General features: G+C 45.2%; 1 protein-coding gene across 1 annotated transcript in view; it reads left to right on the top strand.

Annotated features, from left to right (window-relative positions):
- The window catches only part of CIC (capicua transcriptional repressor), a 786,494-nt gene extending 769,133 nt beyond the window's left edge, over positions 1-17,361 (top strand). Inside the window, exon 21 of the mRNA XM_085615585.1 lies at positions 3,202-17,361. Coding sequence (XP_085471711.1) covers positions 3,202-3,596 — 395 coding nt within the window. The 3' untranslated portion in view covers positions 3,597-17,361. The remainder of the gene's footprint in view (positions 1-3,201) is intronic.
- The last annotated feature ends 1,993 nt before the right edge of the window (positions 17,362-19,354 follow it).

Genomic DNA, 19,354 nt, shown 5'->3' with positions numbered 1-19,354 from the left:
TGTACATGCCATTACCCCTTTTTTGCAGTTGCAAACGGGCCGATCTCCCATTTGCGATCGCAATAAAGGGTCGTACATCTGGCCCTAGGTCCCACTTCACAATAAGCAGTGTTAGACGTATTATAGCGACCTTAATCCTGACTAGGACAGCCAGACCCAACAACCTCCCGGCCATTTTAATTAAGGCTCGGCCTGACTGTGGGCAGTATTCTTTTCTCTGATGTTTGCTGGCATATTAGACACGGGTCAGATCCCTGATAATCGGAGAGGCACAATTATTGGACGCATCCATAAACGGGGAGATAAAAAAGCCCCCAAGAACTATAGGTTGATTAAGCTTTTGAGTGAGGGAGAAAACGTTTTAGCAAACATCATTTTGGAAAGGCTTAAGGAATGGGCTGAAGTAAACCATATTATACCCCCAGAACAGGGGGTTTTCAAGAAAGGTTACTCGTCTGTTGATCACTGATTTTCCCTCTGGGCCATCGCGCAGAAGTCGGTTGAGCAGAGGGTCAGTTTGTTCTGCTGCTTCGTTGACTTCCGGGCGCTTTGTCTGTCTGTGGCCCAAGGGCCTTTTGGTTTTAATTTAGGAGTTGCATTGGCATAACTGGCTAAGGTTATTACACCAAGAGGCCCTTGACTCATAACATATTGATCAATAATGGGTTTAGACAGGGGTGCGTCTTGGCTCCTGTACTCTTCTCCTTATTAATGGCTGACCTGCCTTCAGTCTTGGCAGGGGCTCAGGGCGTCAGCCCCAAAATAGATGGCAAACATCTTGCATGTCTTCTGTGCACAGACGATCTCATGATTTTAGATCAGACAGAGATAGGTTTGTAAAGGAAGCTGGAAGTGTTTATGGAGTACTGTAACCATAAAGAATTGGTAGTAAACATGGAGAAAACTAAGGTGCTGAGCTTTGGTAAAAAAAAAAAGGTTCCGCTGGTATTTGGGTCCTACCAGGCTGGAATCGGTTAAGGAATACAAGTTTCTAGCGGTTTGGTTTGAGAAGTCCCTAAAATGGAAGGCCCATATGGAATTGCTGAGAGTGAGGGCTCTTGCCTCAGGGGCTGGAGAAATGTAATAGGGACTATGGTGAGATGTCATACGGGCCTGTCTTAAAAGCCTATGTGGTCACGATACTCTCACAGTTCCATTATGGAAATACATAAGTGGAAATATTGGGTGGGACGCCGAGGAGGTGAAATGTTTAAAAAGCTTATTGTCCCTTCAAGCTTCTTCTATGATTCTTGCCAAGAGAATGGAGACCAGCTTGGTATTATGGAACATACAAGCCCAGGTTGCGTTAATAAGATTTTGGCAATGTCTGAGTGCCGGGGAGGAGCAAAAGGTGTAAAAATGAGATCCAGCAAAGCAAACTGAAATGGGTCAAATGAGGTCTGAAAAGTTTGCAAAACGTTTGTAGGGATATGAAGATTAAGTTGTGCTATCAGAATAAAAATTGCTGTCGCAAAGAGTGAGTTAAGGGCACTGGGTAAGAAATTGTCCCGAGATTATTGTCGTCAGTATCTTGAGGGGAAAAAAATCAGTACATTGTATGCTTAACCTGTGGCAGAATGAAGCATGGCTCCCAAGTGTGGATGTATTCCCAAACCTTTGGCTTAGAAGTGAATTGCTATTGCTAAGGATCAGAATTAACTCTTGATATATTAATGATAAGATAAAAGTGACCGTGATTGATTCCGGGGGGAATTATACAGGTGACCTTAGCACTAGATGCCATATTTTGTACATTTTATTGTACTGCCTAAAAGTTCTGACCCTGAGCAAATTTCATTTACGCCCAGTCGTTTTAAAATATGGTATTAGAAACCATGCTCAAGCTGTAGATTTTTTTACCGAAATCCATTCCTTGGATACAGCATGTGGTATTGGGAGGCTCATGATTGCTGTCAAAAAGCTTTTTATGTATATATAGACTGGCATTTTTTTATAACAAGTTAGTATTTCTATATCCTGGTCAAGGTGACAACATAAAGAATGGGTTTAGTTTAAGGTATTTAGGTTTTAATAGGATTTTATTTATCATGTTAAATTATGCAGGCTATTTAAGTGAATGTATGTATAAAAGTTATTATGCTTGTATGTGTTGTGTTTAAAGACTTAAGGTCCAAATAATCATTCCCTTGACTTACTAAAGTGACCACAGTCCAAAGAGTAATCCAGCAAGTCTGTATGTGTGTTATGTGATGTGCATTTGTAAAGTGAACTATCCCCCGTGAAGGTATCCTGGCGCCGAGCGGGTGTGTTTGCCTGGCTCTGCCTATGCTAGGTTGGTTAATTGAAAGGCCAGGTCTTCAACGTCTTGATGAATTCAAGAAGCGACAGGGGGGATGTGATGTGGAGTGAGAGGAGCAATGTAATACACTGCTCGTCCTCCTGGTCTGTGTCTGTGTGGGATGTGCGCAAGCAGGAGTCCTGCAAAGCGGAGGGGTCTGGGGGGTTGGTGGTAGGGATGCCACTGTTCAGGAAGGTTGGGCCCAAGTTGTATAGTGTCTTGAATGTGTCTGAGAAGTTTGAAATGAATGCATGTGTGTCTCGGGAGCCACTGGAGCTCCCTGAGGGAGGGTTTGATGTAAGTCCTGCGTGGGAGATTGAGGATTAGTCTGTTTGCTGAGTTCTGAATGGTTTGTAGTCTTACGTGAGTTGCTTGATGATGATCCCAGTGTAGAGAGGGTTCCCGTTGTCCAACTTGCTGGTGACAGGGCATGTGTGACAGTTTTTCTAGTGTTGCTTTGGAGCCATTTAAAGATCTTCTTCAGGGCGTGTAAACAGGAGGCGTTGGGGCGTTGACTTGTGCGGTCATGTCCAGTTGGGTTATTCCGAGGCTCTTGGCATGGGTGCAGGGTGTGCTACCATTTTAAGTCCCATGGAAAGGTGTTCTTGCTGAGGATCACTACTTCTTTCTTCTCGGTTGTGGGTGATGAACAAGTAGTATAAAGCCTGAGTTTCCTTGCAGGTGATGCCCCAGTTGACAAGCTTCCTGAAATACTTTTTGTGTCCGAGCTCAGGACCTGGTACAGTTTTATTTGGGGGGGGGGGGCAGTTCTTGGAGACCTTTCCGTTTTGGGAGTGGAAGATGGAGGCCTAGGTTGCTGTGGCAGTTATTAATTAGCAATAGCAGTTTCAGCATAAGAAACACACTAGGTTTGTACTAATCCATATTACTTTGTCTTCCAGCTCAGGCAACAGCTGCATTCCAGGCCCGCTACGTCGAGATCTTCCCCACCAAGGTGTGTCTGCAGCTTAAGATTAGAGAGGTGCGTCAGAAGATTATGCAGGCGGCCACGCCAACAGAGTTTCCCGCCATCCCAGGTCAACAGTCCGGTGACCAAGCAGGCTGCTCAACTCCAGGTCCCCACACCTCTGGCACCAGCACAGGTCATGGTTACACCATTGATGTGCAGCCCTCAACGATGTCAGTGCCACAGTCTCCTTCACCTGCCCCAACGGATTCCTCACAAAGGGTGGTGGAGATGACGGAAGGCGACTGGGAGCATAACCACGGATCGCCAGCTGCCGGTGGTGATGTGGTCCCGCCTGTGTCATGCAGTACTAGTACCAACAGCAGATGAATGCCCTGAATGACATGCTGAGCCTTTGAAGATGATATGGTGCATTCTGAGAAGGTTTATGGAAGTGGCCTTCTGGGACCTTCCGGAGCATTGCTTGCCCCTCTGATGCTCCCAGCCCCTCCAAGTATTAAGAGCCGCCTTTTCACCTTTCCCTTTTCAACCTTTCTCATCTTCCCTCCTGAAAGCAGAATCTTACACCTCTGAATTTTGGGAGGCATAGACGAGATGCCTCTTCAGAGGTGAAGAGGTCTGGGAATGCACTGGTCACAGTTATGTGGCATGGGAGAACATCTGAAGTGGGCAACCTGGCTCTCAAGCCTGGATACGACTTTCCTCCCACCAGGTTCCGGTGATGATGGCTGGGAGGGTTCAACGCTTGAGATGTTGTTGGAACAAGAAGGAACTGTAGTGGAAGCCATGATGCTGGGGAGACAGTGTTTTCCTGGGCAAAGTGTGCCTAATGCTTGCACACGCCCACCTGCAGTGTGAGGTGGTGCTTAATGGAAGAGGATGGCCTTGTTGGTATGGATTATGAACCATTCCAGAAATATGATGCATCCCCTGCAGTACCCACTGCTGGTGCCCAACCAACGCCATGCTGTCCGAGGACAGAAGTGGATGTTTGTAAAGTTCCCACTTTATTCTTTCCCTTTATAGTAATGTTAAATATTTTAAGATCTTTGGCACCCTCGGCTTCTGTGTTAATAGTGAAAGTGGGTGCAACGGGTGTTACTTTTAAAAACTTTTATCGCACTAATTCTCTGGGGCCTTGAGGCAGACCAGGTGGGTGTTCGCGCAGTGAAGGTTTCTCAGGGTATAAACCTTACGTTGCATGTAAGCAGTGGGAGAACCCCTCAAGCCGCAAGCAGGGGAATGAGTACTAGTAAACTGGAGGGAGACTGGAGGAATAGGTTCATACAGAGAAGGAAGGGGAAGCCTTCTGCAGTGACTTTTAGGGCATGTATGGCAGGGGTAGGCCACGGGCTTTTTGAAAACATGCAGGCACTTATGTTAATCCTTCTGCCTGTTAAATCACCACAGCGCTGATCTAATATGTCACAGTAGAGGTTCTTTCACCTCAGGTTGTTCGCAGAGTACCTAACTCTCATAGTCCGATGAATTATGTTATTTGTACATTACATAAAGTACGAATCGGGTCTTCGGATAAGAGTTCCTTGATACAGTGTCTGCTACAGCTTAACATAGTCACAGGATTGCACTACTCTGGCACCTGATGGCTGTGATCTAGCATTCCGGTATTACTTCTAGTAGACTCTGAGGACATTGACTCCAGAATCCCTTTAGCTTCAGTGCCATTGTCTTAATTCTTATTTGCTTCAAGAGCACATCAGATTGGTGTCTCAGCATCAGTACCATTGTGGGACTTGTTTGCCTCTTTCAACAACATTGTTGGATTTCGTTGTCCTCCGTTAGACATTTATGAAAGTTACTTTGCTGCGACCCCAGTGTTACAGGTAAGTAACTTCTCCTGCATCCACATCTCTACCCCTGGCTTTCACTGCTCAGTTTTAGGGTTTTTACTGGATCCAATTATTTCAGTGTACTACCCAATGCGTTTGAGACAAATCATTAGAAAACCTGCTTGCTCTGCAGGATTTGGAAGGTGCTATCTTGTTACTGTTCTATTTTTATCCTCGACGCTGGAGCCTGTATGTCACTGTGGTAATCCTCAGTGACCATGTCTAGTACATGTTAATTAACTAAAGACCCTGCAGGCTTCATCTTCAGATGCCTTTGGCCTGTAGAGCCTGGTGATGTGAGGCTCTGTGTTTTTAGTTCTGGCTTGCCCTGTGATGAATTAGTGGCGACCAGGTTATTGTATTGTTTGTGTGTCTTATCTCTGGTTAACACTTTAATTAGGTCACTGCAGAGACTAGAACATCTTCTAGACAGCTGTGCTTTTGTTGCAGTTCCTTGGGAATATCCTCCTGTCGGGGAGCAGCAGTGTTGAGGTCAAAAGAGGCAGCAGTGAGGTTTGTGCACATTAGTAGTTTTCGTGTATAGATCTTTTGAGTCAGCAGGCTGGGCCTGTGTGGGCCATGCAAGTTTGCAACTCCGCAAGACAGAGCGCGGGCAGTACCAAGAAGTCCTGGTCTTCTTTTCATTGAAGCTGGGAAGCGCTGTACTGGCCTGTGCTGGCTGTCGTGCATGCAGGGCCTGAGCACTTAGACTAAACTTGCTGCTCAGTCCTTAAATAAAGCAGGAAGGGCTTCAGTCTTTGTGGACGACACAAGTCTTACTACAAATCTGGCAGCATGTACAAGGTGGACTACAGGCCAGGCAGTTAACATGTTCAGCTCTAATGTACTTGCAGATAAAGTCTTTTGACCACCCTTTTCCAGATGCTAATGGCCCACTGGCTTAATGCTGCTTACCTCAGTTCAGCTCTGCATAGCCACTCGAGATAGCACACACCTGGCAACGTCATTTATTGAAATCCTCGCCAGAGCACATACTTCGGATGGATACTTCTCACTGCAGATTCCTCGCCTGTTAAATTCCCCAGGCACCGGCATGGATTTAAACATTGTTTAGTAATTGCCCCTGTGTGCAGAGAGGTGATTCCATTGGACTACTTGGTGACTTGTCCCGTCCTCTGGAAGTGACAGTGAGGAGCTGTATATGTGCCACCCCTGCGTGCAGACATCATTTCCTTTTTTTTTCTTTTCTTTTTTTAACTTTCTCTTCAATGTCGATCGGAGGCCCTCTTTCAAATTTTTAATGGTTCATCACTGACTTCCTATACAGTTTATCAATGACAATATGGAAGGAAGAAGTCTCCCCCGAAGACTATGGACTTCAGGCTGTGCTACACCTGCAGGAAGCAATGCTTGGTTATGGACCTGCATAACATCTGCCTTTGGTACGATTGAAGCACAATTCAAAGTCATGCAGCAAGTCGTTCCTCGTGCATCAGAAGGCCATCGGGGAGTGAGAAGGGAAGTTGTACTTCACCAGGCAACAAATGAGGACAGTAAAGACCCAAATCACAGGCTTTTTCCTGCTACTTGAGACCTTGTTCAGTTCAGGCTCTGATGCAGTACAGGAGAGAATGTCCCATTGGACGTTGAGGCAGTGGACAATTCGTTACCCCCTCACTGTACTTATGCTAGGCAGCATTTAGACGTTAAAAATGCTAATGGTCTTGGTACTTCACAAGATATGGAAGTGGCTGCTCCTTTGGGGCGCCCCACTGAACAAAGAGCCTCCTGTGCAGTGAGGGCCGCAGAGGAGTTGGAACTACAGTCGGCACCTATGGAAGATAAAGCTAATTTGCCTAGGGATCTTGCAAACTGGTACTTCAGCTCCTTTGCTACCCTTCAGTTACACTCTGACAGAAATCCTGATGGTGGAAATAATGCTCAGTGCTGCTGGTAGCGTCCCTACTAGATAGGCGCCATAGGTCTTCCGGGAAGATCTGACCTTTCAGACAGAACATCCCACACCTGAGAAGGCTTGTGGTTGAGCCGTCAGCCAACAACGTGAACCTGAATGTCTTGCCTAAGGCCCTGCTGGACTCCGAGATCGAAGCACGTTTATGCAGTCCAGTTTAGACATTTTGTGGCCAAGTATATATGTGTTATGGTCCGGTCTGGACACCCCAGTCTGAGTGGACCTTGCTCACTGCCATACATGGACGTTTTCTCCGGGACATCCCATATTGATGCTCCTTTTGATGCCTTCATGTTCTTTAGAGGAAATGCCAATTCAGCATTGGAGCAGGTCAAACATAGCCAGCTATGACCTGATCTGTGGACTTTCTCTCAGTGGCCAGCCAGCTCCATCAACAATACTGGAAATTCAAGATTTAATTCAGGGGCCTGGCTTACTGCCAGCCACAGCCATGTCAGCCTGCTTAGCCAAAGAGAGAAGTAGTGGCAGATGACAGGCTACCAACAACATGGCCTGTCTGCACCTTTCTTTTACCCTGCTGCTGCCAACGCAGAGCTGCTTCGATTCTCCTCTCTGTAGTTACCTGCCATGTTGGCGTGTCCTAAGACCACAGTATTCTGTGGATGGTTGTCATGGTTAAGCCCTTCCTTTCCTATCAGTCCCCTCTGCAGCAACTCCTTTTCCACTCACTCCTTGTTGAAGGGGTTCAGTCAAAGTGCCAGTAGAGAGCCCTGAGAAGGAGAGGGTCAAAGGATACTACTCCTGTCAAATCTTGGTGCCCACAAAAGACAGGGTGATTAGATCCTGGTAATCAGACGGTGTCCTTGTACCCTTTCTGCAGATCCACAGGTGTTTCCTATTCTTTGTTGTGAGGAAGGAACACATCCGTGTCCACGTCCTACCCTTCAGCCTCACCTTTTCACCACAGGTATTTATTACTGTGATGGAGTGGGTCCCTTCACGTCTTTGCACATCGGGTGTGCATGTATTCCCATATCTTGACTGCCTGTTGAAGCCAGGCTGTTCACAGTCAGTTGCCACCAACTGTGGTTGACCATGTCCCTATTGTCTTCCCTGGTGTTCTCCATCCGCATGCTGAAATCCCATCTTTGGCCATTGCAGATGATTCCCTTTACTGAGCCGATCTAAACTGTGGTCTTCAAATCCATTCTACCCCAAAACATTCTCATCACTCCTTGTTTTTTTTACTAAAACATTTGCCATCACCCAACCGACTGCCTCCCTACCCACCCTGCCGCCCCCAACCCCCTACTCCAAAAACCGTTCTACACCCAAGGGAAACTAGACCTACCTGCTCAGTGCATGGATACCCGCCCGAGTGATAGTACGCTCTACAAATCTACATAAAACAACATTTAGGATATGCCAGTATTTCAGGCTCGGCCTTGTGTTTGAGCCTGAATGGTTCTGAGACTTCTTGGTCTTCTGGCCTCGTGTATCCTGCAAGTGCCTCATGCCTGTTGGCACGTGCTTACTTTGCAGTGGAACTTTTGCCTTCAGTTGGCTCAGCACTAGGATGCATTAGACAACATCCATGTGTTGAACAGGTCGGCCGAAGACCTTCAATAGTGGATGAAGGATACCAACTTGACTTGCAGCAAACCTTCTCCCCATCTCAACCAGAGCTCATGGTAATGACAGATATGTCGGCTCTGGACTAGCCAGGCCACCTGGATGAAGTTGGGATCAGAGGCCACCACATCCATCTTTAGAAACGGTGTGCCATCCAGCTGAGACTGGAGGGGGTCTCGTGATCTGACGCGAGGTTCCTAGACTGGGGCACTGGCTAGACCTTCTGGGGATTTCCTGGGCTGCTGTGGTCACTTCTAAAATTGTATTTGTTGTCGCTCTCTGCCTTTCTCCATATGCCTAATAAGCCCTCTCTGTTCAAATCGCTGGTCGTGATGATTTATTTGAAGTGGCTTAAGTAAATTTACTCCTATGCCCTTTATTATGTATGTACGTATGTATGAGGTATTTCTATACTGCTGATCTAGCCAGAAGGTAGCAAAGCACTGTATTATGAACTGTGGTACCTTAACATGATCCTTGTGCTTTTAATGTGCATGTCTCTATTTGGGCCTAAGCACAGCTGTTCTTTGAGGTTACCGAGTCTCAATAGTCTCTCCCCCATTCAATCACGTCTGTGCATTCCATCACTGAACTGGAGGTGCTGTCAATGCACTCTCCCTATACAGCCTTCTTTCTGAGTAAGTTAGTACTTCGGAGTTCAGCATCCCTTCTTCCGACAGTGATATTGCCCTTCCATGTGAGACAGTTCATCACACTTCCTTCTTTTTTTCTGTGCCCCGCCCCTCTAGGAGGAGTAGGAGAGGCTTCACCTGTTGGATCTCAAGAGTTTTCATATCAGTCGAACTACAGAACACCGGGTGGACAACCAACTCTTTGTTGGCCCTGACAATGCAAAGAAGGATAGTTAGTCCAGACACTGGTCTTGTATCAATGCCTTGGCCAAGAAGGAGCCGTATCAGAGCCTTCGGTCTTATTCCACCAAAGCTTCCCACGATAGCTTCAGCTAGGGCTTTACTGTTGCTGGACATCTGCCAGATTGCAAAGTGGGTGTCTGTCAACATTTTCACTAGGCACTACTGTATTGACTCTCAGGTCCACAAGAAGGGCCATTTTACCATCTTGGTCCTTCAGTACTTCCTGGTGTACTGTCCAATAATCAGGCCCTCCATCTTGAAGGGTATGGTTTTGCCATCTATTCAAAGGGTGAGGAATGTGAATTTAGAAGTGTCGATCAGAAGAACATGTTGCATACCCTTGATAAACACTCTTTTTGGTGAATGCGGTTTCTAACTGGCCTCCGCACCTCTCCTTTCTGTGGTGTGAACTTCTAGGTGGTAAGCAGATTCCATGTTAGATTCTGCATATTGTCAGGATTCGGATCTGTCACTGACACTCTGAGTCTAAGAACAAGGAATGCTTTATTGTAAACGGACATTTCCCCTGCACCTCAGAACCACCTCATCGCTGTCGGCGTTCAGGAAAGGCCTCAAGACCTGGCTGTTCGACTGAGCAGTCTAGCACCAAGTGACCAGCAACCTCAGCGCCTTGAGACCTCATAGTCGATTTGCGGTGCTAGATAAGTAACTATGATTGAGTGACATTAGCATGTGTTTGTGGTGCCTATTTGTGGCTCTTCGCTATAACCTCTGGATGTGAGATGAAGCCACTGTGGAGTTCAATGACACCACTTATTGGTACATAAGAGTAATTGCAATAAAGTTTCCATATCCAGTGTGGCACCTAGGGGAATTCAAAAGATGTGGAATCTGCAGTTAGAGTATCCAACAGAAAGCTTTACCTAAGGTAAGTAACTTGTTCATCTGGAACCACCCAGCGGTAGAGTGTATTACAGACGTATCTTAACTCATTCCCTCACTATCCACTCCTGGGCAGATTGCACTGTTGTAGCACTCCTTACTGTAATGCAGGAAGGTCCTGCCTGAACTGCACAGACATAGTCATTTCTACTGCAGTGCAGACCGTGTCTTGGTGGGCCACCCAGTACTGGCACTCCTTCCTGTGGAAGTGATGTGCCCTGGACGTGCAGCAAGCTCCTGACAATCCACATGTCCTTGGGTTACATTCCTCCTTATCCTGAGGCTCCCAACACCTAACTGATGGTGAACCATTTGGAAGGTCGTACACGCCCTGCCTTGTAAGTTCGGAGTACCTTGTGCTGAGGCTGGAACAATTACCTGTAATGGGTAAGGTCCCATTACAATGATGGGCCCTTCAGAGAAGAGCTGCAAACCAGCCTTCTCGGTGCCGTCAGATGAGCAATAAAAGCCTTGCAAATGATTACCTTTGCAGCGTGCTACACAAACTCTCCATACTGTTCCTTCGCGTAGCTGCTCGGGTTCAGCCGATTGAGTTGTAGCTAAATGTATGATGAGCTGGTTGCACATCAACAGTCCTGGGTAGTGATGCACAAGAGTGGCCACATATTACTGACCGATTTGTTGGGCTTGGTTCAACATCGGGCAGGAAAGGAGACTGCTGTAGTTTAAACAGAGAAGAAATGTTACTCGCAATAAACACTTGTTGAATCAAACAGTACAGTGTCCCACTCCTCTGAGGCTTTTTTTGTCAGGAAGCAAAGGCGACTCTTTTCAAAGAGTGAATGGCTCTGCTTTCAGTAAGGAAACACTCATTTTGTGGGTGGAAAGGTCTCTTGTTTTCAGAAAATAAAGATCTTTGTTTTTAGCAAGACAGGTTCAGAGAATACTTGTCCATTTTTAGAAAGTACCAGCTAATGTTTGCAACAGGTACTGGTCTCCTGGAAAATTAAAGTCTGTTTTTCATCAGTGTAACAGTCTCTGTTTTTAGAGAATGAAGGTATCTGTTTTCAGAAGTAACAGTCTGTGTTTTCTGTGAAAAAGGTCTGTTTAGCACGTAAAGGAATCAGTAAGTTATGTTCTCTGTTTTCAGAGACTAGTGCTCTGTCTTTAGCATGTATCGATTTAGGTTTTTAGTATGTTTTGGTCTCCTTTGTCGAATGCCCATGTTACACTGCTCCTGCATGGGACTGTTTGAAGAATGTGGCCTTTGTGAGAAGGTGTATATCAGAACATTACTTTTTTTTATATCATTACAGATTCTTAGCCAAATGGCCTAACAAATATTATATATACATAAGTAAGTTCAAAGGGTGGGTTCATGAAACCTTTTCAAATGACTACCGGCTAACTTTAGATTCCTTATATGGAAATGTATTTTGTGCTGGTATACAGAAAATATGGCATGTTTTAGGTCCTCCTGGGTTATGTTGGACACCCCCACCCTGTAGTTTTGACACGCCCTCAATATTGCCTTGTCTCCACTGTTGCAGAACAATCTTGACAACCTTTCTTTCCCAGGTCAGTTAGTCTGGGACTAGTGGTTCGACATCATTCCCTGTTTCAGGCAGGGCTTGTGGAAACTTTCTGTTGACGGACCAAGCGAAGAATGGCCTTATGCCTTCCCCACACATATGACATCAGACTTGAAAACTTTTGGTGATTAGTTATTCAATCTCTAGATATTTAACCCATATAACCATCTTTGTCATCTGTGGGAGAGTTCACAAACATCAAAATGCTTCTCCTTTGGGGAAGATCTGTGGTGTGCAGAGCTTGTTCACCTGAGCCTGTGCTTATTTAGAGGACATTTGAATGTATGGTCATTAGTGGTGCTTCCTGTTTTTAATGCCTTCTAAGAACCTTTATTGAAAGTTTTTCTAGTTTCATCCATGTTTCAGACTTTCATTCTCAAGCTCGTTTGACTGAGCTTACTGTGCTTTATTCGCTAATGGCATACGCTGTAAAGCACTGCTCTGGCACCGCGTCCCTGTGTATACATAATGCCTCTAGGGAATGGGCCATTTGGAGATAGAAGCTCACATTTCCTCAGGTCAGCACATCTGCTGTCTCTGCTTTGGATTGTCCTAAATTTGGGGCAAGGTTGAGGCAGCCTGATTATTGTTGCTTTGAATAAAGCTAATGCGGAGTTCTAATGAATATGCCACCTTATTTCGCATGCTTTTACAACGCATGGCGTTCCAACGCGGTCGTTGTTAGTTCGCATACCGTTACAACGCAAGTCGGAACAACGACTTTGCGTTGTAAGGGGCGCTGGATGTTGGAAATAGTATAATTTACTATTCCAACTCCAGTCTGTGCAGACAGTAGGGAAGATGTTGGATTTTAAATCCAACACCTTCTGCCCCTTACAATGCAAGTTGTTGTTCTGACTTGCATTTAACGGTATGCGAACTAACAACGTGGTCGTTGTAACAACCGCATTGTAACGCCATACGTTGTTAACGCTGTTTACCGTTCTAATGAATGTTGGCAACCAGGCCTCTTATCAAGTCTCAAGCATTCCGTGATTTTGCAACTTTAGCTTCTATATGTAGCTTCAGGTATTACCTCTTAGAGACAGGCGAGGCATCTTGGATCTCTTCAGAAGTTTTTACATCCTCTGATCAGACCAGAACTTTTCTTTCAAGTCCTTGAATTCTTCAGTTGGCTATCGGGCTAACGGAACAGCGACTTGAGAGGGAAGGTACTGCTTGACAGCCTTCCCAATCCTAAACTACTCTGAATGTAAACGTTCTCTATCCCTTCTCACTGGGGGCAGCCGAGCAAACGCATTTCTTCCTATCTTTCTCCCACAGCTTGCACAATTGCGTATAAGACTTGTTGAAGCCAAGGATGGTGAACCAAAGGTGTCCAGAAAGGAGAGTGTGTGTACTGATTCACACAAAATGTTTAGGTTTTAGTGGGGAAGGGTTAGTGCAGTGAGAGGGAGAGGAAACTTGGAATAGTAGTTCAGTTTACTTGAGCAAAGGGAGCTGATGAGGTAGACAGAGGAGAAAACTAAAGGGCGTATGGATTCTATAGGGGTCCAGAGTATGAATCTAGTTGCTAGCACTTCCCAGCCCAGCCACTAGATAGCAGTGAACGTGAATCTAGAAAAGTTTCAAGTCTCAAAACCATTATTACAAGTAACTGGTTTCTTCTCCCATTGATAACTTGACGAAGTATGGGTGTGGGGTATCTACTGCAATGAGGGAAGGGATGTTTTTCACCATGAACAGTCTTGGAGAGGGCACTAGACAGTTTCTGGTCTCTGCTAACTCACATCGAAATTAAGTAGAAGACTCATCTTGCAGAAATAGTGGGTACAGCAGGCACTTTCGCCATCATAAGGGGGAATGGGCAGGCAGCTAAAGGTTGCATGGGCCATACGTGAGAAAGCAGAACCCAGACACACACACAGGGCAATTTGTAATGTGACTGGCAGGCCGCAAGCTTGCAGACACAGAGCTAGAGCGATGTGTAATGTGACTGTAGGCCACAAGCTTCACTAAAATATCACCACTTTGCCTAGCAGGTGCAGGTCTACAGACCGATGTGAATTTTGTTTTTAAACAATTTGAAGGCTTCTCGAGGAATGTGCCTTTTGTTCCCCTTACTTCTGCTAGTTACAAATCATGTTCTCAACAATATACACTGGTAAAATGTAGCTCTTAGAATGTGCGTGTCATTTCGGCACAACGTTGGGTATTGCCGTTTCTACTTTTCTTTTCAACCAGACTTTCTCTTCCGGTTTTTACATTAATTTTTACAATCCAGTAAAAAAATCTCTTGATGAAAACTAAATCTTTCTGTAATATTTCAAATAAAACCGGCTTACATGGTGACACTTTCACTCTTAGCAATATGCAACTCTGTTACTCAAACCCTTGGATGTCACTGGCTACTCTATTGTACACAAAGGTTTTTTACAGACTCAGAGGTTCCAAGAAGCACGTTAAGAAATTTCAAGAAAGTAAAGCTACAGTGCTACTGGGCAACAAACCTCTTGCTGAAATTGGTGAGTTTGCTATCAGGTCATCGGCCATATGTTCTGCAGAGTCTGGTGTTTAGTCCCAGATTAGAGCACCTGTACCCAAGGGTTTCCTCCCTTAGTGCACCACAGTAATCTGTTCAAGTTTGACTTTTTCAGCTGCAGTTCTCTGTTCAGGCATACCTCATTATTCCATACAGAACTTTACCTTCCCCAGTCCTCATGTGGAGAAGTACGCAACCTACCTAATTCTCATTATTTTTATCCTATACATTGCTATACTCAGCCCTTCAACCCACCCTTTGTTAAAGCGGAGGAGTGGCACCTTCCTGTCAGTGCTACAGAGAGTAAACTAAGGCACCGCAGAGAGGGCAGAAACTTTTCTAACCTTTTGTGGCATTGCGCAGCATAATGCTTACAGCGGTCACAGAGTGTACAGAAGACAGTGTTCAGAGGTCCTTGCCAATATCTGGTCCAGCCTTCCTTCGTGGTTTAATTGCAGGCACAACTTCAGCTATAAATATTTTTCCGTGTTAAAATGACTTCTCTTGATCAGGGAATTCTGTTGGGCATCTTGGCTTGTTAAAAAAATAAAGTAGCAGGTGGCAAAAGAAAGAGAAAGCTGAAGTAAACGTATTTTGTGAATTATTGATATAGGCAGGAAAATGTGCATCTTATTTGCCTTGCCATCACCTTCCACTCTCGTATGCCAGGCTCTACACCTTATGCCCTCACAGTGGCTCTTGAAGATCTACCCTGGAAGCACACAGCCACTGTATCGGAGAACACTTTCATAGTTTGGCTTCCAGTCTTGTATTCGAGGCTCTAGACCTTGTGTTCTCATTGTGGCTTTTGAAGGTGTACCCTAGAAGCACGTAGCCACTGTGTTGAAGCTGCACCTAGGGGAGGGGATCACAGTGGCTCTAGCTCTGTGTGCCCTGGAAGCATGCAGTCATGGAGTCAGAGCTGGTACCAAGAGAAGAAGTTCCCTGGTAGCACATAGTCACTGTCTCGGTGCTGGTACCCAGAGAAGGGGACACACCATTCACTCAGTTTTGCAGCTTAACTGTAGCTCTGTATTATTCCTATAGACATGATGCAAAGCAGAGGGCGAAGGTCCTTAAAGTTTTTCCACCCTTGAGTATTCTGGGGAACACCCTCAGTCATCCACTGCAGCTGTGATCAGGGATCGCATATGTTAGCACAATCTTTTCATGTGAATTACATTTTCTAGATTGTTCTGTCATTTACAGAAATAATGTTTCAACTTGGATATCTGTAGACTTCTGTATATTTCTTACAAGAACAGCCAATCGTTATGCATCAAATATCCACTCAGAAGCTATCTTTGTATTTATGAAGAGAGAAATATTTGGAATATAAAGGTCCAATCTTTCAAGCTCCACTGAAGAGCATTAAGGAGGTTACCGAAGGACAAAGAAGATTAACTTGTTTTAAAACGTATGGTGTTGTCTCTCCAAAAGATGGTCAATTTAAAGGTGAGTAAACTGTATCTAGGCCTATTTTCTGGTGCTCAAACTAGCCGTGAAGACTGTATATTCTTCTACCAAGTCCATGTTCACTGCTTGTATTAAAACATTTTTCGGCCCCAGGGTTAATATGCTTGGACCTTATATAGAGGCATCTGTGTAAAGTGCTCTCATTTTGTCCAGAGATCGACTACTCCACTTTGCCTTAGATGGCAGTTAGGTGTGATGGTCCTTTCTGCAATGATTCAGCAGTGCATCTTCTGAGTTCGGTGTGCCTTCGGGTGTGGCATATGACCAATATTCTATTACATTTTGCTGAGATCTACTGTGTGGCGTAGGTAGAAAAGAACTCCCTCTCAACAAGAATTAAACAATCAATTAGTTATTATGTGAAGCCCTCCCTTGCTAAGGTCTTGACTTAGGGATGCATGTCAACTCTGTCAATGGAGCACTTGCTTTTTTCCTGCCCAGTAGAGCTCAGAGCTGTTCCTACTGTTGTGGTGGTCTAACAGAGCCTATGCAACGGACTCTGAAAGTGATCCATGTGATGCGCTGCCTGCTGCAAAGATAATCCACCGAATGTGCCAATTGTTGCAGAGTTGAACCCTTCCATTTTTCAACTGCCTATGATGTGGGCCCTAGGGATGTTCTCTCCTACCTTTAGAGATCAGCCATACAATGTGTTACCTGCTGTAGTGGGGGACTACGGCATGCGGCGGGGAGGGGCGTGGACTGTGTCACCTGCTGCTGATGTGAACTATGGAATGAGGTGCCAGGATTAACTATGGGATGTTCCACCAGCAGTTTTAATGACTCATCAAAACCTTGGTATTGTCGAGCCTTTCTCGTAAGATACTGACAAGTTGGGTTGCATGATGACCATCTCAAGGGACAATATTTGTTCCAGGGCCTCTGAAACTCCTATATGAACACCAGGTTTGATTAATGTCATCCATGTGACAATTACTGGAAGGGCCGGACGCCTATACAGTTAGTTCGCCCTTGGAACTAGTTCAAATGTTAGGATATTTTGATAGTGTTGTGCCGGGATAGTGCCACTCATGACACACCACTATTGTTAGCCCTGCTCAGATATGAGGTGGTGGAGAATGATGCCTGTGCAATAAAGTAGGTATGAGGTTGGGTAGGCTGGTGCCTGCCTAAACCCAGGTGGGCGTGCTTGTGCAAGATGTAGTAGAAGAAGCTGCCTGCTATGAGTGAAGCAGGCCAGTGCAGGAAATGAAGGTATTAGGCATGAGGGGAGCAAGATAGTGCTAGATCAGAAAGCTGTCCCAGGTTTTAGACGCCCCATTCAGTCTGCATTTGTGGGATACTTTTTCTTTTCTTTTTGGACTCAAACTAGTTGCAACAGACTCTAGCCTGAACAAAACATGTTGACCATGTGCAATATTTCTTATTGTAATAAAATTGTTTAAATAAGTAATAAAAAACAATTATTAAAAGCTGTTTAACACCAATATAGTGTGGTGGTGGTATATCTCTGGTATGGCGGGATGTGTTATGGAGAAGCTGGTAAACCACCCTCACTTAACATGGCTAAAGAAGTATTTGAGACATAAGGGGATGATTGCCTTTGATAGTGCAGTCTGACTACAACAAACACAATGTGCACAAAAATACAATACTCATAAGTCTTGACTTCTTTCTGTTCTCTTGTTGGTGCCCTGCCAACTGGAGGCCAGGTTAAGAGTTGGTTTTTATTTGTTAATGTAAGCCTGGCATGCTGGTACAGTGCACACACATCTGCCGTGCCAAGCCCGAGTTCCCACACACATCCATCAAAAAGTGGGTATCGCATCCTGCTTCCCAGACCCTTTCATTGCCAATGCAGAGACTTACCCCAGTTTTCTTTGGGTCTTTCAATTTGTTTTGCAGTTTTCCTCCTCCTTCTTGCAACAGTTAGCTTATAGCTCAGCACTCTGTTTTGAAGTCTTGTGTGCCCTGATACTAACTAGAAGTGAAATGTAAATGAACAAGGGCCCCCTGCTACTTAGTGAGGGTTCCTCTAGGCAGGGATCGAATGAAATTGCAAATAACCAGGGCAACTCAATTATAATGAAGACATGACAATAATTCATAATTAAGCCTGAAGGGACAAAAACACCATATTATCGAAAAATACAGAAATGTGTTCGAGGCATATGAGCTGTAGATCGTATACTTGTGCATAGATCGCCATCTGGTGTTGGGCTTGGATGTTTGCACTTTTTTTTTTTCTTGGAAGAAGTCTTTGTAGTCACGAGGTAGGTGACTGCTCCTTAGGACGATAGTGCGCATGGGCATCTACTCCATCTCCAGATTGTTTTTGCCATGAAGGGTTATGATGGAGTTACTAAGAAATAGAAAGAGATGTCCATGTGTAATGTATCTAAGTAAGATAGTACTGTAACAGATAGAGGTATCCGGGGAGGCGGGTGCGCGTATACGAATCTACAGTTCTCCATGCCAACAACAGATGCATACTAGTAAGTAGCATTTTCCGTTCGAGGCATATGAGCTGTAGATCGTATACTTGTGCATAGACTATACAACAGTTACCTCATTAGCTGTGGCTACCTGTATCTGTTGCAGTGGTTTGAAAAAAGTGTTCTTAATACAGCCTGGCCCACACTAGCTATGTTGTTTTGCTTGCACATCTACACAGTAGTGTTTTGTGAAAGTGTGCGGGGTAGACCAAGTTGCTGCTTTGCAGATGTCATCTAGGGGAATTTTCCCTAAGAATGCCATAGAAGCCCCTAGTTTGCGTGTGGAATGAGCTCTAGGGGCAATGGTTAATGTGTGTCTGGCTTTAAGATAGCATATTTGGATGCATTTAACAATCCACCTTGCAATCCCCGATTTTGAAATGGGTTTGCCCTTATGAGGTGGGAGAAAGCCACAAAGAGTTGTTTAGTTTTCCTAAAGGACATGTGAAAGAATAAAAGAAGAACTTGAGGATGAAGTTCCCATTCGTGGATCTGCTGTGTTTGACGACTGAGCTCCCCAGCCGATGAGCGATGTGTCTGCTGTTAGCACTATCTGTGGATCCGGGTTGAGGAACGGCCACCCTTTGGAAAGGTTTTGTGTGTTCCACCACTGCAGAGAGCGATGTGTGCGGCTGTCCACCAACACCAGATCTGTTAGCTGATCTTGAGCCTGGTTCCACTGACGTGCCAAACACTCCTGTAAGGGACGCATTTGGAGTCTTGCATAAGGGACGATGAGAATGCAAGAGGCCATCATCCCGATCAACTGCATGAACACTCGAGCTGGTAATGAGTATTGAGGCTAGAGCTTGCATAGTGCCTATCGACTCCATCTCCGGATTGTTTTTTATCGCCATAGGGTTCGGATGTGATTTGCTGCGCTCCGGGTCGGTGTCAAATTCGAACCCCCCTCGACGTGCAATCCCTCATCACTCGACGGTATTGTCTCGATCGCGTTTTCTTTTCAGCGTGTATCTTATGTAAA

This window comes from Triturus cristatus, chromosome 7 (assembly GCF_964204655.1).
Source record: "Triturus cristatus chromosome 7, aTriCri1.1, whole genome shotgun sequence".
Taxonomy (NCBI): Eukaryota; Metazoa; Chordata; class Amphibia; order Caudata; family Salamandridae; genus Triturus; species Triturus cristatus.
Note: the sequence above shows the minus strand (reverse complement) of the source record. Positions and strands in the feature narration are given on the sequence as shown.